At 38.1% G+C, this 19,638-nt stretch overlaps 1 protein-coding gene and 1 pseudogene across 4 annotated transcripts in view; one reads left to right on the top strand and one right to left on the bottom strand.

Annotated features, from left to right (window-relative positions):
* SCP2 (sterol carrier protein 2) overlaps nucleotides 1–19,638 on the top strand; it is a 116,874-nt gene that overhangs the window by 94,514 nt on the left and 2,722 nt on the right. For 3 of the 4 annotated variants that reach the window (XM_025051902.1, XM_006919207.3, XM_006919209.3), the window contains 3 exons: nucleotides 6,089–6,191; nucleotides 10,179–10,308; nucleotides 18,580–18,659. In XM_025051902.1, the coding sequence (XP_024907670.1) occupies nucleotides 6,089–6,191; nucleotides 10,179–10,308; nucleotides 18,580–18,659 (313 nt within the window). Of the gene's footprint in view, nucleotides 1–6,088; nucleotides 6,192–10,178; nucleotides 10,309–18,579; nucleotides 18,660–19,638 lie in introns of those variants that run through there. The other variant, XM_025051903.1, reaches the window with a different exon arrangement.
* On the bottom strand, nucleotides 7,788–7,906 carry LOC112485932 (annotated as a pseudogene).

Below are 19,638 nucleotides of genomic sequence, written 5' to 3' on the forward strand. Positions count from 1 at the left end.
CATCCATGAGGGTTGGAGTCAACTTTCTTCAGACTTTTATTAATGTTAGTATGTTGACCTCTTCGCATGAATAATGAATGTTCTTAATAGCATGTAGAATGGTGAATCCTTTCCAGAGAGTTTTCAGTTTCTTTTGCTAAGATTCATCAAAAGAATCACTATGGCAGCTATAGCTTTACAGAATGTATTTCTTAAATAGTAAGACTTGAAAGTCTAAATTGCTTCTTGATCCTTGGGCTGCAGAATGTATCTTGTGTTAGCAGGCATGAAAACATTAATCTTATTGTACATCTCAATCAGAGCTCTTGGGTGACCAGGTCAGTGAGCAGTAAAGTTTTGAAAGGAGTGTTTTTTTCTGAGCAGTATGTCTCAACAATGGACTTAAAATATTCAGTAAATCATGTAAATGTGCTGTCATCCAGGCTTTGTGTTTCTGTTTATAAATCACAGGCAGAGTAGATTTAGCATAATTCTTAAAGGCCCCAGGATCTTAGGTATTGTAAAAGAGCATTGACTTCAACTTAAAGTTACCAGCTACTTTAAAGTTACCAGCTACTTTAGTCCCTAACAAGAGAATCAGCCTGTCCTTTGAAGGTTTGAAGCCAGGCATCGTCTTCTCCTCTCTAACTATGAAAGTCCTAAATGACATCTTCTTCCAATATAAGACTGTTTTGTCTGCATTGAAAATATGTTGTTTAGTGTAGCAGCTGTCATTAATTATCTTAGCTTGATCTTCTGGATAACTTGCTGTTTCACCTTGCACTTTTATGTTATGGAGACTGCTGCTTTCCTTAAACCTCACGAACCAACCTCTGCTAGCTTCCAACTTTTGTTCTGCAGCTTCCTCATCCCTTTCAGCCTTCATGGATTGAAGAGAGTTGGGGCCTTGCTTTGAATTAGGCTTTGGTTTAAGGGATGGTTTGATCTTCTATCCAGACTACTACAACTTTCTGCATATCAGTAGTAAGCCTGTTTCGGTTTCTCATCATTCATGTGTTCACTAGAGTAGCGCTTTCAATTTCCTTCAAGAACTTTTCCTTTTTTTGTTTTACAATTTGGCTGTTTGGCACAAGAGGCCTATCTTTATGCCTGTCTTGGCTTTTGACATGCCTTCCTCACTAAACTTAATCATTTCTAGCTTGTGATTTAAAGTGAGAGACTTGTGACTCTTTCTTTCACTTGAACACTTAAGAGTCCATTGAAGGGTTATTAATTGGCCTAATTTCAATATTGTTGTGACTAGGGAAATAAGGAGGCCCAAGGAAAGGAGCTGAGATGGGAGAATGGCCGGTTAGTGGAACAGTCGGAACACACACAACATTTATTAACTTAGTTCACCGTCTTATATGAGCACAGTTACAATAGTAACGTCAAAGATCACTGATCACAGGTGATGGTAACCAATATAATAATAACGAAAATGTTTGAAACATTGTGAGAATTAACAAAATGTGGCATAGAAACACAAAGTGAGCAAATCCGTTGGAAGATGGCACTGGTAGACACGCTCAACACAGCCTTGCCTCAGACCTTCAATTTGTGAAAACTGCAGTATCTGTGAAGTGCAGTAAAGCAAAATGCAGTGAAACGTGATATGCCTGTACTTCATTTCTTTTTATAGCCGAAAAATATTCTATTATAAGGATTCCAGTTTTCCTACATCCTCACCAACACTTGATATTGTTTGCTTTTTAATTTTAGCTCCTATGGGTGCAAAATGGTATCTCATTATGGTTTTGACTTGCATTCCCCTAATGTCTAATGATGTTGAGTATCTTATTATTTGCTTACTGGCTGGCCATTTGTATATCTTTGGAGAAATATCTATTCAGATTTTTTTGTCATTTGAAAAATGCGTTATTTGTCTTTTTATTATTGAGGTGCAGTGGTTATTTTAACCACCACTTTTCAAGGGCCTGCTGTGTTCTAGGACCTTGCTAGGTGCTTCATATGTACTTTGTTTAATCTTCATAAAAGCCCCAAGTGGTAGATCTTATACCTTGTTTACAGATGAGGAGATTCATGATCAGAGATAAAACTCCTCATCTAAAGAGAGTTTTAAGTGGTAGCAATCAAGATTCTAACCTTCATCTGAGTGCAAAGTTCCTATTTCGTTGGCTACTCTGTGCTTCTGATCTTTGACGTTGTTGAAGTGATGCCTGTATTCTAGGCCTTAGGTGAAAATTTTCAGGAAGCATAGAGGGAATTCATATACCTAATAATTAATCTTCAAAGTCCCTTCCAATATTTTAGGTACCTGATTTATTTCAGAAAACTTGTGGATAAGTTAAGTTTAAAAAAATCAGACTTTAGTTTTTACTAAAATCACTGTATATAAAGAAATCATGAAGAGAATCCTTTTCCAAGTTTGCTTAAGTTATTATATTCGGTTTCCTTAGAGCAGGGCACATATCAAATAAATTATAAAGTATGAAGGATTTTCAGAAAATATTGATAAAACATTTTATATATTAACTTTTTTTCTAATATGAAAAATTGGTTAACCATTAAATTGATAAGCTTTTCAAAACGAGCAAAATAAAGAGAGATCTGTGACCTGTGGGAGCTTGTTATCTGGACTCTGGCCCACAAATTATTAAAATATTTTGTGTAACGAAAAGTGCTACTAGTATCTGTTATTATTTTATCATGTACAGTTAGGAAGCATCAAGCTTGGTGAAGGGAATGATGATTAAAAGCTGAAGAGTTGGACCATTAATGAAATGAAATTGACTTGTGGAAGACCAGTCATGGCTACCTGATTTTAAATATTGGAAGCCATTAGACCTAAACTCCCTGATTTTAGGTTGCTCATTCAGACTTTTGACAGAGAAGATGGTGTACCATAGATAATATTGTTGTAAATGGAACAGGAAAAAATTAGGATTTAGGTAAGGGAGAATTCAGTGTAATTTCCATTCAATTTAGTCACTATTTACTGAATACTTGTGAGAACTGGAGATATAAAGATTTTTATTTTTTTAAGAAAGATGTGGCATCTGCCCTTGAGAAGCTGACATTTAGTAGGGTTTTACAGAAAAGGAGCTTCCTGGCCTAGGTCTTGGAGGTTAAAATGGAATTTGCTAAGACAGAGGTATTCCAGACACGGGGAGCAGCACGGGCAGAGGCTTGGAAGTGTGAGGTGGCATCCTGGGGTCTGAGAACTGCACGGGTTTCAGTATGGCAGGAGCTCAGGTTCTGTTCCTTGCTCATGATAGTGGTATGATTTCTCTGGAAGGCTCACTTTTCAACTTCTTAGAGTTCCTCTACCCATCCTTTCTCCCTCATTCTCAGCTGATTATTTTGCCTTATATATTGTTGAAATATTGGAAGCCATTAGACCCAAACTCCCTCATCTTCTATCTCAAGACTTAGGAACTTATCTAGACGCACCCATCTTATCCTCTTTCTTCCCTTGAGTCTCCTCCTCCTGTTACAGATCTCGTCCCCTGTCAGGACTTCTCTCCTTCTGTCTCCTTTTCCTTGTTTCATTACCATCATCAGGCAAACATGCTCAATATGTTCATCTTAAAACAAAAACACACTTTTCTTGATACTACACACCCCTCCCAGAGACCACTGTTCCCCTGAAAGTTATGTCTCTAAAGAACTGCACTGTCTCCTTCCTTCTTCTATTTACTCTTTAATTACAATAATCTAACTTCTATCGCTTCCTTAAAATTACTTTTCTCAAAGTCACCTGTGTTCTGCATTTTGCCAAATCCTGCAAGTATTTGACCTTCAGAAGTATTAAACTAACGTAGCTTACTCCTCCCTCCAGATTCTTTCTCCCGTCTCGGCTTGTGTAACACCATGCTCTACTGGTTTTCCTCTTGCATCACTGGCTGCTGCTTCCCCTTCTCTCCCCCTTCTCTCCGAGACCTCTGAATAGACTTCCACTAGGTGTTGTCCTGGGCTCTCTTCTTTCTCTTTAACTCTCTCAAGGTGAGCTTATCAGTTCCCATGGATTACTTCAAATACTTTAATTATGCTGATGATTATCTCCATTTTATCTCCAGCCCAGACTTCTCTCCTCTGAGCTCCAGACTCTCATATCTAACTGCCTTCTTTTCTCACACATATTTCATACTTAATGTGCCTAAATGGAACTTGATCCCCTCTACTCCCACTACATTCTTTCTTTTATCAATAAATGGCACTACCTTCCTCTGTTATTCAGGCTGAACATCTGAATCATCCTTGCCCTTTCCCATCCCCATTAGATCTCTCTCATTCCTAGCAGCAAGGCCTATGGATTCTGTCTCCAAAATTTATTTTTGAATCCACTTCTTTCTCTCCATCTCCACTGGCGGACTGCCTCTCTTGTAGTCCAAGACCACCATCACATCTTATCTGAACTACTCCAGCAGCCTCCTGTCTCCCCATCTCTGGTTTTGTACCGCTCTCCCCAATTCATTCTGCATACTGTTGTAAGAAAAATCACAAATCAAACTGTATCACTTCTCTTTTTAAATCATTTCGGTGCTTCCCAGATTTCCTACTTTGGTGTGCATGATCTGGTTCCTGCCTGGTTCTCCAGTGTCATCTCATGTCACTCTCCCCCAACTTATTGTGTGCTCTAGTGACACCGGTTATGTTTTACTTTCTTTTAACATACCAGACTCCCTCTCTCTCAGGAACTTGGCAGTTTCCTCTTTGAATGACTAGCTTCTTTTCTTCCTTTAATTGGGTCTTAGCTTAAATTCACCTTCTCAAAGATGTCATTCTTTGATCACCCTATCTAAAGCAGGTTCCTCTTTTTGTTCGCTATTCCTTATACTTGCAATTATTTTGTCTGTGTACTTCTTTTTCTCCTGCATGGGACGAATGTAAACTCAGTAAGGACAGGGACTGATTTGTTTATTGTTATACTCCCAGTGCCTTGAACATGTAGCAAGCACTCATTAAATATTTATGAAATGATAGAAAGAAGGAAAGGGAAGAGAAAGGAGAGATGGGTAGGGCAGGTGGGGATAGACAAAAAAAAAAAAAAAAAAACCAGAAGGAAGGATAAGGGGTAAAGAAAGAAATACTTACTGATCAGTTGCCACACTCTTGACTGCTTCAAATATTCCTTTCCCATGTTGTTCCAGTCTCTATACCAGCTACCACCAGCATGCTTGCAATGTGTCAGAGGAATCACCTAACATCCTTAGGTGGCCTCATCCTCCTCAGACTCTTTGAGTTTCTGTCTGTATCTAACACTTAAGCTCTGGAGGCCTTAACAGTCATGTTTCTCTCTCTCTCTCTCTCTCTCTCTTGAACCATGAACCAGGGTCTCTGCTAGGTACTTTACACACAGGATTCCATTTAATTCTGCAAAGTCACTGGCACTCGCCACCTTCTTCCCTACCTCCTTACCAGAGGTACACAGAGAGGAAGTAGCTGGCTCACAATCATATAGCTAGTGAGTGGAGGAAGCCCTTCAAATTCCAACCCAGGCCTTTGTAGCTATAAAGACTGTGTTCCTTCCGTCATATCTAGCTATAGTGGTTCCCCAGATATCATATAACCAATAGTCAGATGGTTGTTAAATTCCTTTAACTGCCAAACTAGTTTTTGCCTTAGGTTCTTTAAGAACTGGCTTCTCCACCTAAATCTTTACATGGCTTGCTCACTGACATAATTTAAGCATCACCTCCTCAGGGAGGCCTATCTGACTAGGCGATCTAAAATAGAACACCTAACACATAAATATACTTTCTCTAAATCTCCTTAACCTGCCTTATTTTCTTCATTGTAACTCTTTCTTTCTCTTTCTTTTCTCTTCTCTTCTCTTTTTTTTTCTTTTCTTTTCCTTGTTCATTGTCTCATTTCCCCACTAGCATATAAGCTTCATGAAGGTAGGTTCTTTGCTTTTACCATATTTTCAAAGATAATACCTAGCATCTAGTGAGCACTCATATTATTGGAAAAAAAAAAAAAAAGAGAAGTAAAGCTTGTTTTATGGACTTAATAACAATTTCCTTTGGGTAAGAGTCACAGCATCTCTGTTTTTAGGGTTTTTGAAATGACTGACTACTGTATAAATGTGGAAAAACCTAGTACATATATGACTCCATGGACTGAAATTCAGTCTTTCCCTCAGTTCTTTTAGAACTCACCAAATTCAGGCTGCTCCAACCAGCTCTGCAACGGATGGATTTAAGGCAAATTTGGTCTTTAAGGAGATTGAGAAAAAGCTTGAAGAGGTAAGATTTATATAAAATACTACCAGGAAGACCCTAAGGCTAGAGGGAGCACATACAGATTTCAGATGTCGCCATGAAGTGGTACAATTTGAAAATTTATATCATATTGTCAAGTACTGAGTGTATTTTAGATTTCTGAGTATCTGTTATGGTTTCCTTGTAATTCGGGTAAGAGTGCATTTCAGAGATATATAAATCTCCAGATTTGAGTTGTATAATATAAATAACTATAGTAAATTGCTGTTAAAATCTTAACTTCAGAGGAAAGGCTAACCCATGTCACTCTTTTCTCCATCTTCTTTGTCAGGGAGATGATAATTATGGACAAAATTTCTATGTAAAGGGATTCTAATTTATTTTGGTATAACTTTATTATGAATTAAAAAGATCTTACTTAGAACTGTTCAAAAGAATACTTAAAGTAGCCTTTAAAGCTATCTAATGTCAAAACTCCTTTTAAAAAGAAATCTTTTGTGCTTGATTTTTTCAGAGTAGTTTTTAATTTTTTTTTTGGTAAAAATAATGTGAATTTTTTAAAAAAAACACATTATACAGAAACATATAAAACAAAAATTAGAAATCTCCTGAAATGTTAGAGTTCACTAAAATGTTAACACTGCTTGCCATTCTTTTAGACGTCTCTGTGTGTGTATGAACATAGTTTTACACAATGAGGATCATACAATACAGAGTGAGTTTTTTAAATTATACTATATATGCAGATCTATTTTTTATGTATAATAATTAGTTCTTGCTAGATAATAATCATACTAAGGTAATTTAACAGTAACTCTCCAAAAAAGAGAGCTATTCTCTTCAGGCAAAATGAAATATTTTTTTCATTGATTCAAACGTAAAGGCATCTTCAGATTTTATTATTGATTTAATTTTGAGACCAACAAGGCAGTTACAGCCACAAACGATTCTAAATACATTATCTGTTAAGCTGATCCAAAGGGGCCGAAATAAAGAAAAAGATTCAGAACATTTGAGCTATGTATTTCACTCATGTTAGAGCCACAGTGTGAATGTAAACATTGTGCATATCTTGTAACCCCCTTATTTATAGCACAAAGGACTTCTCAACATGTAAGGTGATTGTCTTGTGGGTGGGAAAACAGCTAATGTGACCATGTGTTTTGGCAAAGGACCCTGCATTTCTAGGATTTTTATAATGACCAACAACCTTCCTGAGGTAGAGAAGGCCAAGGCTGAGAGTTCTGGACAGAGGAGCACTGGTCCAGTTGCTACTGACCTGTCCCTCCACTGTCTTGTGGGAATACATCTGCCTGATTTTGTTTTATAACCTGCTTTTAACTGCTGACAGTATGTTCCATGCCCATACACATAAATTCTTACCATCAGTTTTAGTAATCACATAGTACATGTTTGAATGTGTGTACCATAATCTATTTAATTAGTCTCCTATGATGAACGTCTGGTTGTATTTAAATTTTGTAAGAAAAACAATGGTTTAATAAATTTCCCTTTGAATTTATCTTTTTTTTTTTTAGGCGAGGCAACCCTTGGTTGATCTCACAGATTGCAAGGACCTTGTCAGCTTACAATTCCTTATTATTATTATTATTATTTTTATGCCTACAGCACCTGGTCTTTCTAGGTGGTCTCTCATCTAAGTACTAACCAGGCTCGACCCTGCTCAGCTTCTAAGATCAGACGGGATTGGGCTTGTTCAGGGCGACATGGCTGTAAACTGAACTTATCTTTAAGTACTTAATGTCACAATTACCTTAGCGTAAATAATTAAAGGGGGAAATTGTGGAGGAGTTGGATGTGTGTATTTTGCATTTTGATACATATTGCCAAATTATCCACCAAAAAGGGGTACCAATTTTCAAATATTATAATAGTTCATGAGAGTAACTTTTTAAATTTATACTGTCTCCAGTGCTATATTGGCTGCTTTCATATATATATTTGCCAATCTAGTAGAAAAAAATATCTAATTTTTAAAAATTTCATTCAGTACAAGCGTCCACTAAAATGAAATTGCACTCACTAAGGGCTCAGCTTGAAATTTTTTTTTTTTTATGCCACCAATATTTGCTGACAGGGTAACCCATAGAATAGTTGCTTCTGCCAAGTTTTACCTCATTTTTTTCAACTTTATTCTGTCCAAAAAAATCAAATAAAAATGATCAGTTTAGAGAGTATCTGGTACGGCTAGATGTCAGTCATTGAGTACTTCATTCTGAGATTAACAAAGCAGTCCTGTTTTTCTTTCACAGTCTCCTTTTAGCTTTGCAAATGTATGCCTCTTGCTCCCATTTTCTTTTCTCCTCCTTCCATAACCTCACTTGCATGGACCTTGTCCTCTTGTTTCTTTTCTCCTTCCCACGATTGTCAGTTTCCTATATGTTTACAGGACTAGAAAATGAAAGTCTTGCAATCTTTTGTCAATTCATGCATTTTCTGCCTTAGCAAAAGAAGTCTGACAAGAGATTTTATTTCCACTTTTTTTTTTTTTTTTTAGCAGTTCTCTTTTTTTGTTAGCAGCACCCCATGGCCCTTCTTTGAATTCTCTTAATTTTTTGTTCCTATTATGTTTACAACAGGACCTACTCCTTGACCTTTTACCTAGTCAGAAAGAAGTACTTTTCTTCAGGCAAGGAGGCCGTTAGAACTTGCTTAGTATTAATGATCTCCAGTTTCGCAACAAATGTGTATTTTATTTCCCCTTTTAACTCTCTTCCTCCCTCTTCAATTGAAAATGTTTTATTGACCAAAGGATGTGATTTTATAAGGGGATCAGTTGGTTCTGAAAAGTAATAGCAAGTGCAAAATTAATCTACATCTGTATGGAGGAGGTGGGAGGCATTTCTCTCCAAGTATACAGGTAGAATTTCTAAATGTTTGCTGGTGTTTCCTCCTCTAACTTGTTGGTGTCTGTCATAGCCCTGTTCCTAAGGCATTTTGCAAGCACATGGCATAAATGCACCTGGAAGTAGTCTCTCAGGGATCCCTGGCCGCAAAGGGAGCCTGGCTCTTGGGTGACCCAGCACACAGCATTATTAACCTACTCTTCTAGATTGTCTCCATAGAACCTTGAGGAACAATAGATTTCAAGGAATATGGAGAAGACTTTGAACTTTTTAAAAATTCATTTACAGAAGAATGATTGTAATAAAATTATTATGTTTTGGTTTATTTATTTATTTTTTTTAAAAGGTATGTGATATGATCGTCATTCCTTCCCCCTGCCAGCTGGCTTAGCTGCTCCTCTGTGCTTCCTTTTATCACTGTGTATTGTCATAGTCATCACAGTATATTATCACTCACCTTCTAACTCCTACTTCTGTATTCTTGGTGCCTAGAACAATGTCTGGTGCCAGTTGTTTCAGTAAACATTTCAGGAAAGATGAAGGAGAGTGAGGATGAAGGGAAGAGGGAAGGGGAATAGAAACCAACCTAGAGAGATATGTATCTGAGGTTATTTTTTCCAGCTTCATTCTTCCAAAAGTGAGTGGTAGATGATATATTACTTGTGTAACTCTTTATACCAATCCAGATAATGGGTTGATCGAAAAAAAAAAAAAAAGACTTTGGTCTCAGAACCACTTATCTTTTAGTTCTGATTGTGGGACCAAAAATATATGTAAAGGAATTTAACCTAAAAAAAAAAAAAAGAGGGAGAGAGAGTTCATACATTTAGAGACATCAGAGTGAATCTTTTAGAAATGATTTAGACAAACGAAGGCTATTTCACTAGAAAATGCTACCGTGCCACCCCCATCCTCCTTTTCCTTCTTCCAGTTGTTTCCAGAAAGCCGTTTTTAACAAAAGATTTGGCAGATGAGGGAGTTGTCGCCTGGTGGCCTTTGAGACTTTTCTGGGTAGAAGATCCTAAGGGAGCTTGGGGACTGCCTGCTGCTCACGTCATGTGTCTATTTAAAACATTTAATCTGATTGAGGGAAAAGCCAGAGAAAGGAACTTAATGTAACTCTCAGTGTTATTTTTCTTTCCAGGAAGGGGAACAGTTTGTGAAGAAAATCGGTGGTATTTTTGCTTTCAAGGTGAAGGATGGCCCTGAGGGTAAAGAAGCCACCTGGGTGGTAGATGTGAAGAACGGCAAAGGATCCGTGCTCCCTAACTCAGGTCGGTGCGATAATAACTTCATTTGTAGGAACACTGACAAGTTCACGAAGGAAAATGGGAGTCTGCTCTGGTGTTGCCAAAAAAGGCTGGCTTTGGGACCTTGTTAAAGAACTAGAACCTTGCTAAAGAACTAGTGAATCCTTGGGAACAGGAATAGGTCACAGCTGCCTCCTCCCAAAAATTGGAAGCCCAATCACAGAGTTGGCAATCCTAAACTTTGGAATTAGACAAGCTTGGATTAGGGTCCTGGCCTTGCCACTCACGGGTTCTGGCCTTGAATAAATTATTTAACTTCTCTGAGACACAGTTTTCTCATCCATACGTGGGAATAATAAGTAGTACCTATTTCACAGGGTTGATGGGAGGATTAAGAGAATTATCTCTTAATCTATAAAGCACGTGGTCCAGTGTATGGTTACGTGGCTTGAAAGACCTGTCTGTACTCACTGTCCACTTCCTCACATCCTAGTCTTTCTTGAACCCACTCTAGTCAGCTTTTGCCCTCCTCACTATCCCACAATTATTCTTGTCACCAGTTGCTAAATTCAGTGGTTAATTCCCAGCCCTCATGATGATATTATTCCAAGCTTTCCTCTTACCTACTGGCTGCTCTTTTTTGGCCTATCTTCCTGTTTTCTCATCTCCAGATTTCTAAACATTGGAGTACTCCAAGGCTCAGTTCTATCTACTAGGAAATCTCATTTAGTCTCATGCTTTTAAAACCATCTCTACACTGGTGACTCCCAGATATCATCAGTGTGGACCCAATCACTGAATTCCAAGGTATAGATCCAGTTGCTTAATTGGCAAGTTTACCTGGATACTTAATAGGTATCCCAAAGCTAACATATATAAAACTGAACTCCTGATCTTCCCCTGACTCCCCATTATTTATGTGCTCCTTCCACTATCTTCCCCGTCTCGGTAAATTGTTCCTGTGTCCTACCAGTTCCTCGTCCAAAAACCTTGAAGTCATCATTGGCTCCTCTTTTTCTCACACTCCACAGTCTAATCCATCAGCAAATTCTGTCCTCCTGTACTACTACCACCTTGATCTAAGCTTCTATCATTATTTTTGCCTGATCTCCCTGCTTCTAACCTTTTCTCCTACAGATTCTTCTCCACACACCAACTGGAGTGATCATTTTAAAACTTAAGTCAGGTCGTGACCCTCCTCCTCCCCAAACCATCCAATGGCTTTTTACTCACTCAGAGTAAAAGCCAGAGTTCTGACAATGGTACCACATGATCTGGCCCCAGTATGCTCTGTCTTACTACACTCTCCCTCACTTTGCTCCAGTTATGTTGGCCTCCTTGCTGTTGCTTGAATATGGGGTGTTCTCAGTTCAGGGGCTTCCTACTTGGTTTCCTCTGCCTGGAATTGTCTTCCCTCAGATATCTTCACGGCTTGTTCCCTCATTTCTTTTGCATCTTTGTCCAAATGTCACCTTCTCAGGAGGCCCTTCCCTAATCACACTTTTACAGTCACACCCCCATTACCATTTCCTGTTTTTCCTTATGGTACTTATTGCCATCTGATATACCATAATATTTTACTCATTTATTTCCTTATTGTTCAGCTACCCCTCTCTAATTGTAAGCCAAATGGAGGCAGAGCTTTTTGCCTGTTAGATTCACTGCTGCATTCCCAATGTCTAGAATAGTACCTGACACATGGTAGGCTTTCAATAAAATAAAAACGAACAGCAGAATGAATGACTGATGCTTAGTGAACATTCAGTAAGTGATATTGTATATCTGTCCCTTGTTGGATAGAGCCTGGCGCAATTAAGAAATATGATGGTTGAGAACCAACTTTTTGGAGAGCTTAAAATACCATGCTTTGAACTTCGAACGTGATTTGATACATAATCAAGCCATTAAAGCTTTTTAAGTAGAAAAGTGAAAGTCAGAGCTGTGTTTTAGAGGATGAAGCTGGTGCATTAGACTTGATGAATTGCAAAGGGAGAAATCAGAGGCAGAGAGAGCAGTTAGGAGAATGAATGTTGCCCTTGTCTTAAGTGAGGAGAAAGGATGGCCTCAGTGTTGGCAGTGAGAAAAAAGGGATGTTGTTACAGGATCATTGCCAGGGATATTTGGGGTGAATTGATGGGACCTGGAAGCTTGTGTAGGAGGAGATCTATCAAAGATGGTAGAGTTTATTATTGATAGATATATTCTCGAGGGCGCTCCTGAAAGAGAGGTTGACGTCAAGAGCTCAGGTAGAAGGAAGGTTAGCCTTAGCGAGGAGGAGTGAATACTTCTTTTCCTGAGAGGGTAGGTAAATATTCAAGGGCATTTTCAAGTAGAACGAAGGTTGGCAGTGCTTCTGAAGTGGAGTTTAGAGCTTGGAAACAGGAGAAAATGTTAAGAGCAGTGTTACATGTGTTGTCGAATAAGGAGTCAACTAGAGATTAATGAAGGAAAAGCTGAGCAGTAGTAAGAGCGTCCATCTGGTATGAGCAGGATGGCACTGTCGTGGAAAGTTCCTGAATTTTATGTAGTTTTTCCCCCTCAAAATGAGTAGACAGAAAAATAACTGTATGTTTACCTTCTGTGATATGCCTCTTGAATGTGGTAGTTAGAGGAAGAAAAACTGAGTGCTTCATCTGGATTCTAGCTTTTGGAAATAAAAAGAACTTTTGGGAAATAGTGCCAAATTTTTAATGACTGAGGTTTAATTGTTACTTCAGGATTATATTCTGATATGCCAGGGAGATGTTAAGATGATTAAAATATTTTTTTTCTCCTATTTTGTTATGGTGTTGATTTGTTATGAAAGATGCTTATGGAAGGCTATTGCTTAATTTCAGAAAAACCTTGTTCCCTACCTATGGACTCTGGCAGTGTGAGCTCTCCCCCACATTAGGTGCCCCATCCCAGACCTGAAAGGCTTTACTCTGGGGCAGGGTAATTTCTGCTGAAATTGACACTTGTTGGCATCCAGGAGTGGCGCTGTAATATGGACTTATCCAGTAAAAGCCCCCACTGGAAATTACCAGCTCCTTTTACATCAGCCAACAAATGACCATTTGTTAGAGATCAGCTACGTTAAAGCATTAATAACCTGTCCTAGTTTGAACTGGCATCTTAAAGAGAATTGCTAGTTCTTTTGGCATTTACACAGTGTTGAGAGATTTAGTTACTGTTAACAAAGTGAAATTTACTTAAATGTATTTCATTTGCTTATATTCTAAGAGTTTGGTAATGATTATACTTTAGATTTTGCACATTTACCATTTTTTTTTTTTCCTGCCTGGGTACCTTTTAGTACCTTCTCCATGAATTCTGCCCCGCCCTCCTTTCCTTTGAAACAACTCACATAGCATCTCTCCAGGAAACTGACATGACACATTATTCTGTCATTCCTTTATTCTGCCCTCCCTGCACTTAACCTGAGTTCTCAACCCTGTCCTTTTCTGGGGAACATGATATAGAGAGGCTCAGTCTCTCCCAGCCCCGAGGTATACGAGAAAGAGCATAGCCTTTGGGGGCGTACAAACCTGGGTTCAGACCTTGCCTCTGTAACTTACTAGATGTATCTCTTCCCTGAGTCCAATTGTCTCATCTCAAAAATGATGAGAATAATTTCTATTCATGGAGCTGTTGTGGAGATTAAATGAGATAAGGTATGTAAAGCACTTTTAGCTTATTAAGTACCCAGTAGATCATTGCTTCTTTCCCAGCCCATATATTAAACATTAATTTTGCATGAACACATTCCACTGTGGAATGTGTTCATGCAAAATTAGACTCCTCAAAAGGATGTGGGGAACTGAGAAAGCATCGGAATGAATGCCCAGTTAAAACTGAGCTGTCGAATGTTTATATCCTTCCTATAACGAGGAAATCATAGAGCTGAAAAGTTGAGGGTATAGGCTTTAGCTGCAGGAATCTGCTTTCAGACCTAGCTCAGCTGCTTATTAGCTGTGTGATCTGGGGCAAAATTTTTGACCTCTCTGACCCTCATAGAGTTATAAAGATCAAATGAGTCCATGTATGTGAAGTGCTTGGCATAGTGAGAACTCAATAAATGCTGATGTTTTATATCAACAATGGCAGCAACAGACTTCATTTCCTAAAGGCACCTTTCAGTGACTAAGAGTCCTTTCTTAGAGTATTAGGCTCAAGTCCAACTATAAATCAGGTCCAACTATCTCAATTTCTTAGCTTTTTTTCTTTCTGCTATTCGATGTTATATGTCTACAAGAGAACCAGATTTTCTAGATTATAAATTCCTTTATTTTCGAGGCTTCACACCTTTTTTCCAGTAATAAGAGAAAGTTTTGTTAAAGGCAAAGATGTGGACTGGCCACTGAATCTCATTCTTTTTTAGGGCTATTTCTGAGTTGTAAGATATGTAATAAAAACTTTATTTTCAGTCTTGTTTTAGTTATTTAATAATATAGGCATGCTATGCTTTAACAGTTTACCCTTGTCTTTGTCCATTTGGGTTACTATAACAAACATCACATATTGGGTGTCTTATAAACAACAGAAGTTTATTTCTAAGAGTTCTGGAGGCTGGAAAATGCAAGATCAAGGTGCCCACATGGTCATGTTCGGTGAGGGCCCTCTTCTTGGTTTATAGCCAATGCCTTCTTGCTGTTGGCTCATAGGATAGAAGAGGAGGGATCTCTTTGCAGCCTCTTTTATAAGATACTAATCCCATCCATTACGGTTTCACCCTCATGACTTCCCAAAGGCCATACCTACTAACACCATCACATTGGGCATTATAATTCAAACATACGAGTTTTGGAAGGTGGACACATAGCATTCAGACGATAGCAATTCCTGTTTCTTTTATTAAGGCATAGATTATCTGATTAGTTATTGGGCCATAATTTGATAATCTTTTGAACTCCATTCATTCATTCATTCATTCATCAAGTATTCATTGATTTCCCTTTATGGATCAGGCACTCTTCAAGGGCCTGTGGATATAGCAGTGAACAAAACTGACAAGGGCCCTGTCCCCATAAAGTTTTCATTCTAGTGGACAAAAATAGACAGAAAACACATATACAAATAATTAAGATAGTTTCAGATAAGTGCAGTGAAGAAAAAGCAGAATAGTGAGATAGAAAGTAACTTGGTTTCTGAGAGAGTCCCACTTTAATTTGAGGGGGAGCCAACTGTTAAGAGTACTGTCATTAAATTTATTGCCTAAAACACTGCTGAGAATTTTGATTTCTTGGTGAATTTTTCCTTTTGCACTTAAAACCTCTCATTTGTCCAAGGTAGACATGGCTAATTTAGCAATGAGATATTGGAGTCTGTTGTACAGTTTTGTTTTTTTTTTCATTATACCTTGGTGATACTAAAATTAATATGTTTAAAACTTTGTATCATATAAGTAATATACATGCAGTGAAAACAAAATTAGAAAAGATAGAGAAAATGGAAAAATTACTCTCCTATAATCCCACCATCTGATTCAGGGATTGACAAACTGGTTTATGGGCCAAATCAACCCACTACCTCCACTACCTGTTTTTTCGTTTTGTGCAAAATTTTTATTGAAGTCTAGCCTGTAATACAGGGCATAAATCTAAAATGTATGTACAGCTCAATAAATGTTAAAAATGCATGTCCCAGATCAAGACGCAGAATGTTGCCAGTACTCCAGAAACTTCTCTCCCACCCCCTCTAGTCACTATTGTCCCAAAAGGAGCCACTGTTCGAATCCTGTCACCACAGAGTGATTTTATTTTGGAAATTCATATAAATGGAACCATAAAATATTTATACTTTCAGGTCTGGTTTCTTTTGCTCAGCATTGTAAGATTCATAATATTGTTACATATAGCAGTAGTTCATATTTACTACATAAATGTACCAGAATTTATTCATTTCATGGTTGATGTGTTCTTGTAGTGTTTCCATTTGGGGGTCTTACAAATAAAGCAGTTTATAAACATTCTCGTGTGTGTCTTTTAGTGGACATATGTATTCATTCCATTTGGCATATAACCAAGAGTAGAAATACTAAGGTATAATATAGCCAAACAATTTTTTGATGCGGATATAGTGTTTTGCATTCCCTTCCACATTATATGAGAATTTCATTTGCTCCTAATTTTTGACAATTTGTGGCACTCTCATTTTTTTTAGTTATGTTCATTGAGATGCAGTAAAATCTACTCTTTTTAGATGTACAATTTTATGAATTTAGACAAATGCATAGTTTTGTAACCATCACCAAAAATCAAGATAGAGAATATTTTCATCACTTCAAGAAGTGTTATGTCCTTTTGTAGTCAGTCCCCTTCTCCCACCCTCGGCCCCTGGCAACCATAAATTTGAGTTCCTGTCCCTGTAGTTTTACTTTTTCCAGAATGTCTTATTAATGGAATCACACAGTATGCAGCCTTTTGAACATGCTTTTTTCACTGAGATTCACTCATGTTGAATGTATCATCAGTAGTGTGTTCCTTTTTGTTGCTGGGTAGTTTATCCATTCACCAGTTGGTGCACATTTAGGTTTTATCTAGCTTTTGGCAATTTGAATAAAACCACTATTAACATTCACATAGAGATTTTTGTGTGGACATATGTTTTCATTTCTCTTGAGTAAACCCTTAAAAGTGGGATTGCTAGGTCGTAGGGCATGTGCATGGTTAGCTGTATAAGAAACTTCCAGACTGTTTTCTAAAGTGGCTGTACCATTTTACAGTCCTTCCTGCGTTGCATTGATCTGTTAGTTGCTCTTCATCCTCACTAGCACTGATATTGTCTTTTTTTTCCTAATATTCATTCTAGCAGCTCTGTAATAGTATCTCATCCAGGCTTTAAGTTTGCCTTTTCCTGATGACTAATGAAATTGAACATATTGTTTCATGTGCTTTTTTTTTTTTTTTGGCCATTTGGAGATCCCCTTTTGTACAATGCCTGTTTTATGTTATTTGATCATTTTTTGTATTGGATTATCTAACCTTTTCTAATCGAGCGGTAGGAATTTTTTATATATTCTGGGTCTAAGTTCTTTGTCAGATATACGAATTGCAAATATCCTCTCCCTCTGGGTATGCTTCCTGTTTTGAAAATAGTTTTATTGGCACATAGCCACATTCATAAGTTTTATCTATGGCTACTTTTGAGATACAGGGGCAGAGTCTAGTAGTTGTGATAGAGACTCAGTGGCCCACAAAGACTAAACTGTTTAGTGTCTGATCCTTTACAGAAGTTTGTTATTAACCCCCTTATCTAGATACATGTATTCATTTTCTATTACTGCATAAAAAATTATCACAAACTTAGTGGCTTAAAACAATGCAAACATTTAGTGCCTCCCAGTTTCTGTGGGTAATTTGGCTGAGGACAGCTTAGCTGGGTCCTCTGCATAGGGTCTCACAGGCTACAGTCAAGGTGTTGGCCAGGGCTGGCTTCTCATCTGGAGACTTGACTGGGGCAGGGTCCATGTCCAAGCTTACTCAGGTTGCTGGCAGAATTCATTTCTTTGCAGCTGTATGAATGATAGCTTTAGGTTTTTTTTTTGTTTGTTTGTTTTTGTTGTTGTTGTTTTTTTTTTACTGGTTATAGGCCAGAGTCCACCCTCAGGTCCTAAAGGCTGATAACCTATCATGGAGCCATCTTCAAATACAGTTCACAACATAGCAGCTGGAGAGTGAGTCTGCTAGCAAGCAAGACAGAGTCTTATATAACATAACAGAACCACAGGAATGACATCCATCACTGTTAACACATTCTGTTGGCTGGAATCAGGTCACAGGTCCTGCCCACACTCAAGAGTAGGTTATTATACAAAGGCCTGAATGCCAGGAGGCAGGGATCACGGGAGTCAATAGAGTCTGTGCACCACAGTGACTATTATTAATATATTGGTGTCTAAGTTTCCAGTTTTTTTTTCTACACATATATAATGAATATATGTTTTTAAGCAAAAATAGGGTCATGCTTACAGTTTGTTTTGTAACTGGTTTATAGAGCAGTATCACGAACACTATAACACGAACATTTTTTTCAGGCCAATAAATATAGATCCATATTATCTAATGATTGCATTGTATCCCAGTAAATGAATATACCATCATTTATTTAATCAGTTCTTTCTTGTTAAATGTCAGAGTTGCTTGTGATTTATGCCACATTTTACCAGGCTGCCATGGAAGTGTATATGAGAGCTCATTTCCCCTACGACTCTGATACTATATGTGATTCTGTTGCAGTTAGTGGCTTTTGACTAAATGTATACATAAAACTGAACACTCTCTTCTTCTCCTTTCTTCTCCTACATCTCTGTTTTAGATAAGAAGGCCGACTGCACAATCACAATGGCTGACTCGGACCTACTGGCTTTAATGACTGGTAAAATGAATCCTCAGTCGGTAAGTTTGATGGCACTTATGTCCTTCTAATAGGTGGATCTTTTAGCCCATTCCACTTTATTTCATGCCTCCGTCTCATATCATAAAGTGGAAAGTGGTCAAATCCACAAAACTTAATGTTCCCCCAAATGTTCAGTTAACAAATGACAAACATTTACGGAGCAAACTATGTGGCAGACACTGTCCTGTGTACTTGAAATGCCTAGGTGAATAAGAAATAGTTCCCATGCTCAGGGCATCCACAATTTGGATTGAGACAGATCTGCAAAGAGTAAGTGCAGCCAAATATCTGAGATGCCATGCCTGATTTGTGGTTGGGGAGGGTGGAGGAAGGAACAGCCATGTCTTTCTTGGCCATCAGGCTCACAGAGGAAGTGACACTTGAGCTGAGTGAGTCCTAAGGGTGATGAGAAGTGAGTGGTGCACAGATGGGGAGTAAGAGCAATCCAGGTGGAAGGAGGAAGCAAAGGCATGACCTTTCACATTTTGTATCTTTGCCCATGCTCTTCTCCCCAAGCTATCCTTCCCTGGCAAACTCCTTCTCTTTTAAAATAAGCTCAGCTGTTATCTCCACAGACTTCCTTCCAAGTTGTTGGGGAGCTGTAGCCAGTCCCTCCTCTTGTCCACTTCTTGGACTGCTAGCTTAGCACTTGTCACATATTAATCATAATGTGCCTACCTTCCCCATTAGATTGTGGGTATCTCAAAGGAGCAAACCATATCTTACTTATCTTCAAGAACTTAGCAGGATGCCTGACATTTTTACGTTTTCACAATTGCTAGATTAAATTGTATTTGTCTATAGTGTATTTATGCCTTGTGTAGATTTTCCTGGTCCCCAGATTGTCAAGGGTCTTCTTGTATTCTTTAATTACATAGTGGTGAAAAGACTTGATACACTGAGCTTTCCGTTAGCCATGGATAACAGAAAGGAAACTACGATGCTTCTTTATATTGCAACTTTATTTTTATTGTTATT

The sequence above is a fragment of the Pteropus alecto genome, unplaced genomic scaffold, assembly GCF_000325575.1.
Source record: "Pteropus alecto unplaced genomic scaffold, ASM32557v1 scaffold25, whole genome shotgun sequence".
In the NCBI taxonomy this organism is placed as follows: Eukaryota; Metazoa; Chordata; class Mammalia; order Chiroptera; family Pteropodidae; genus Pteropus; species Pteropus alecto.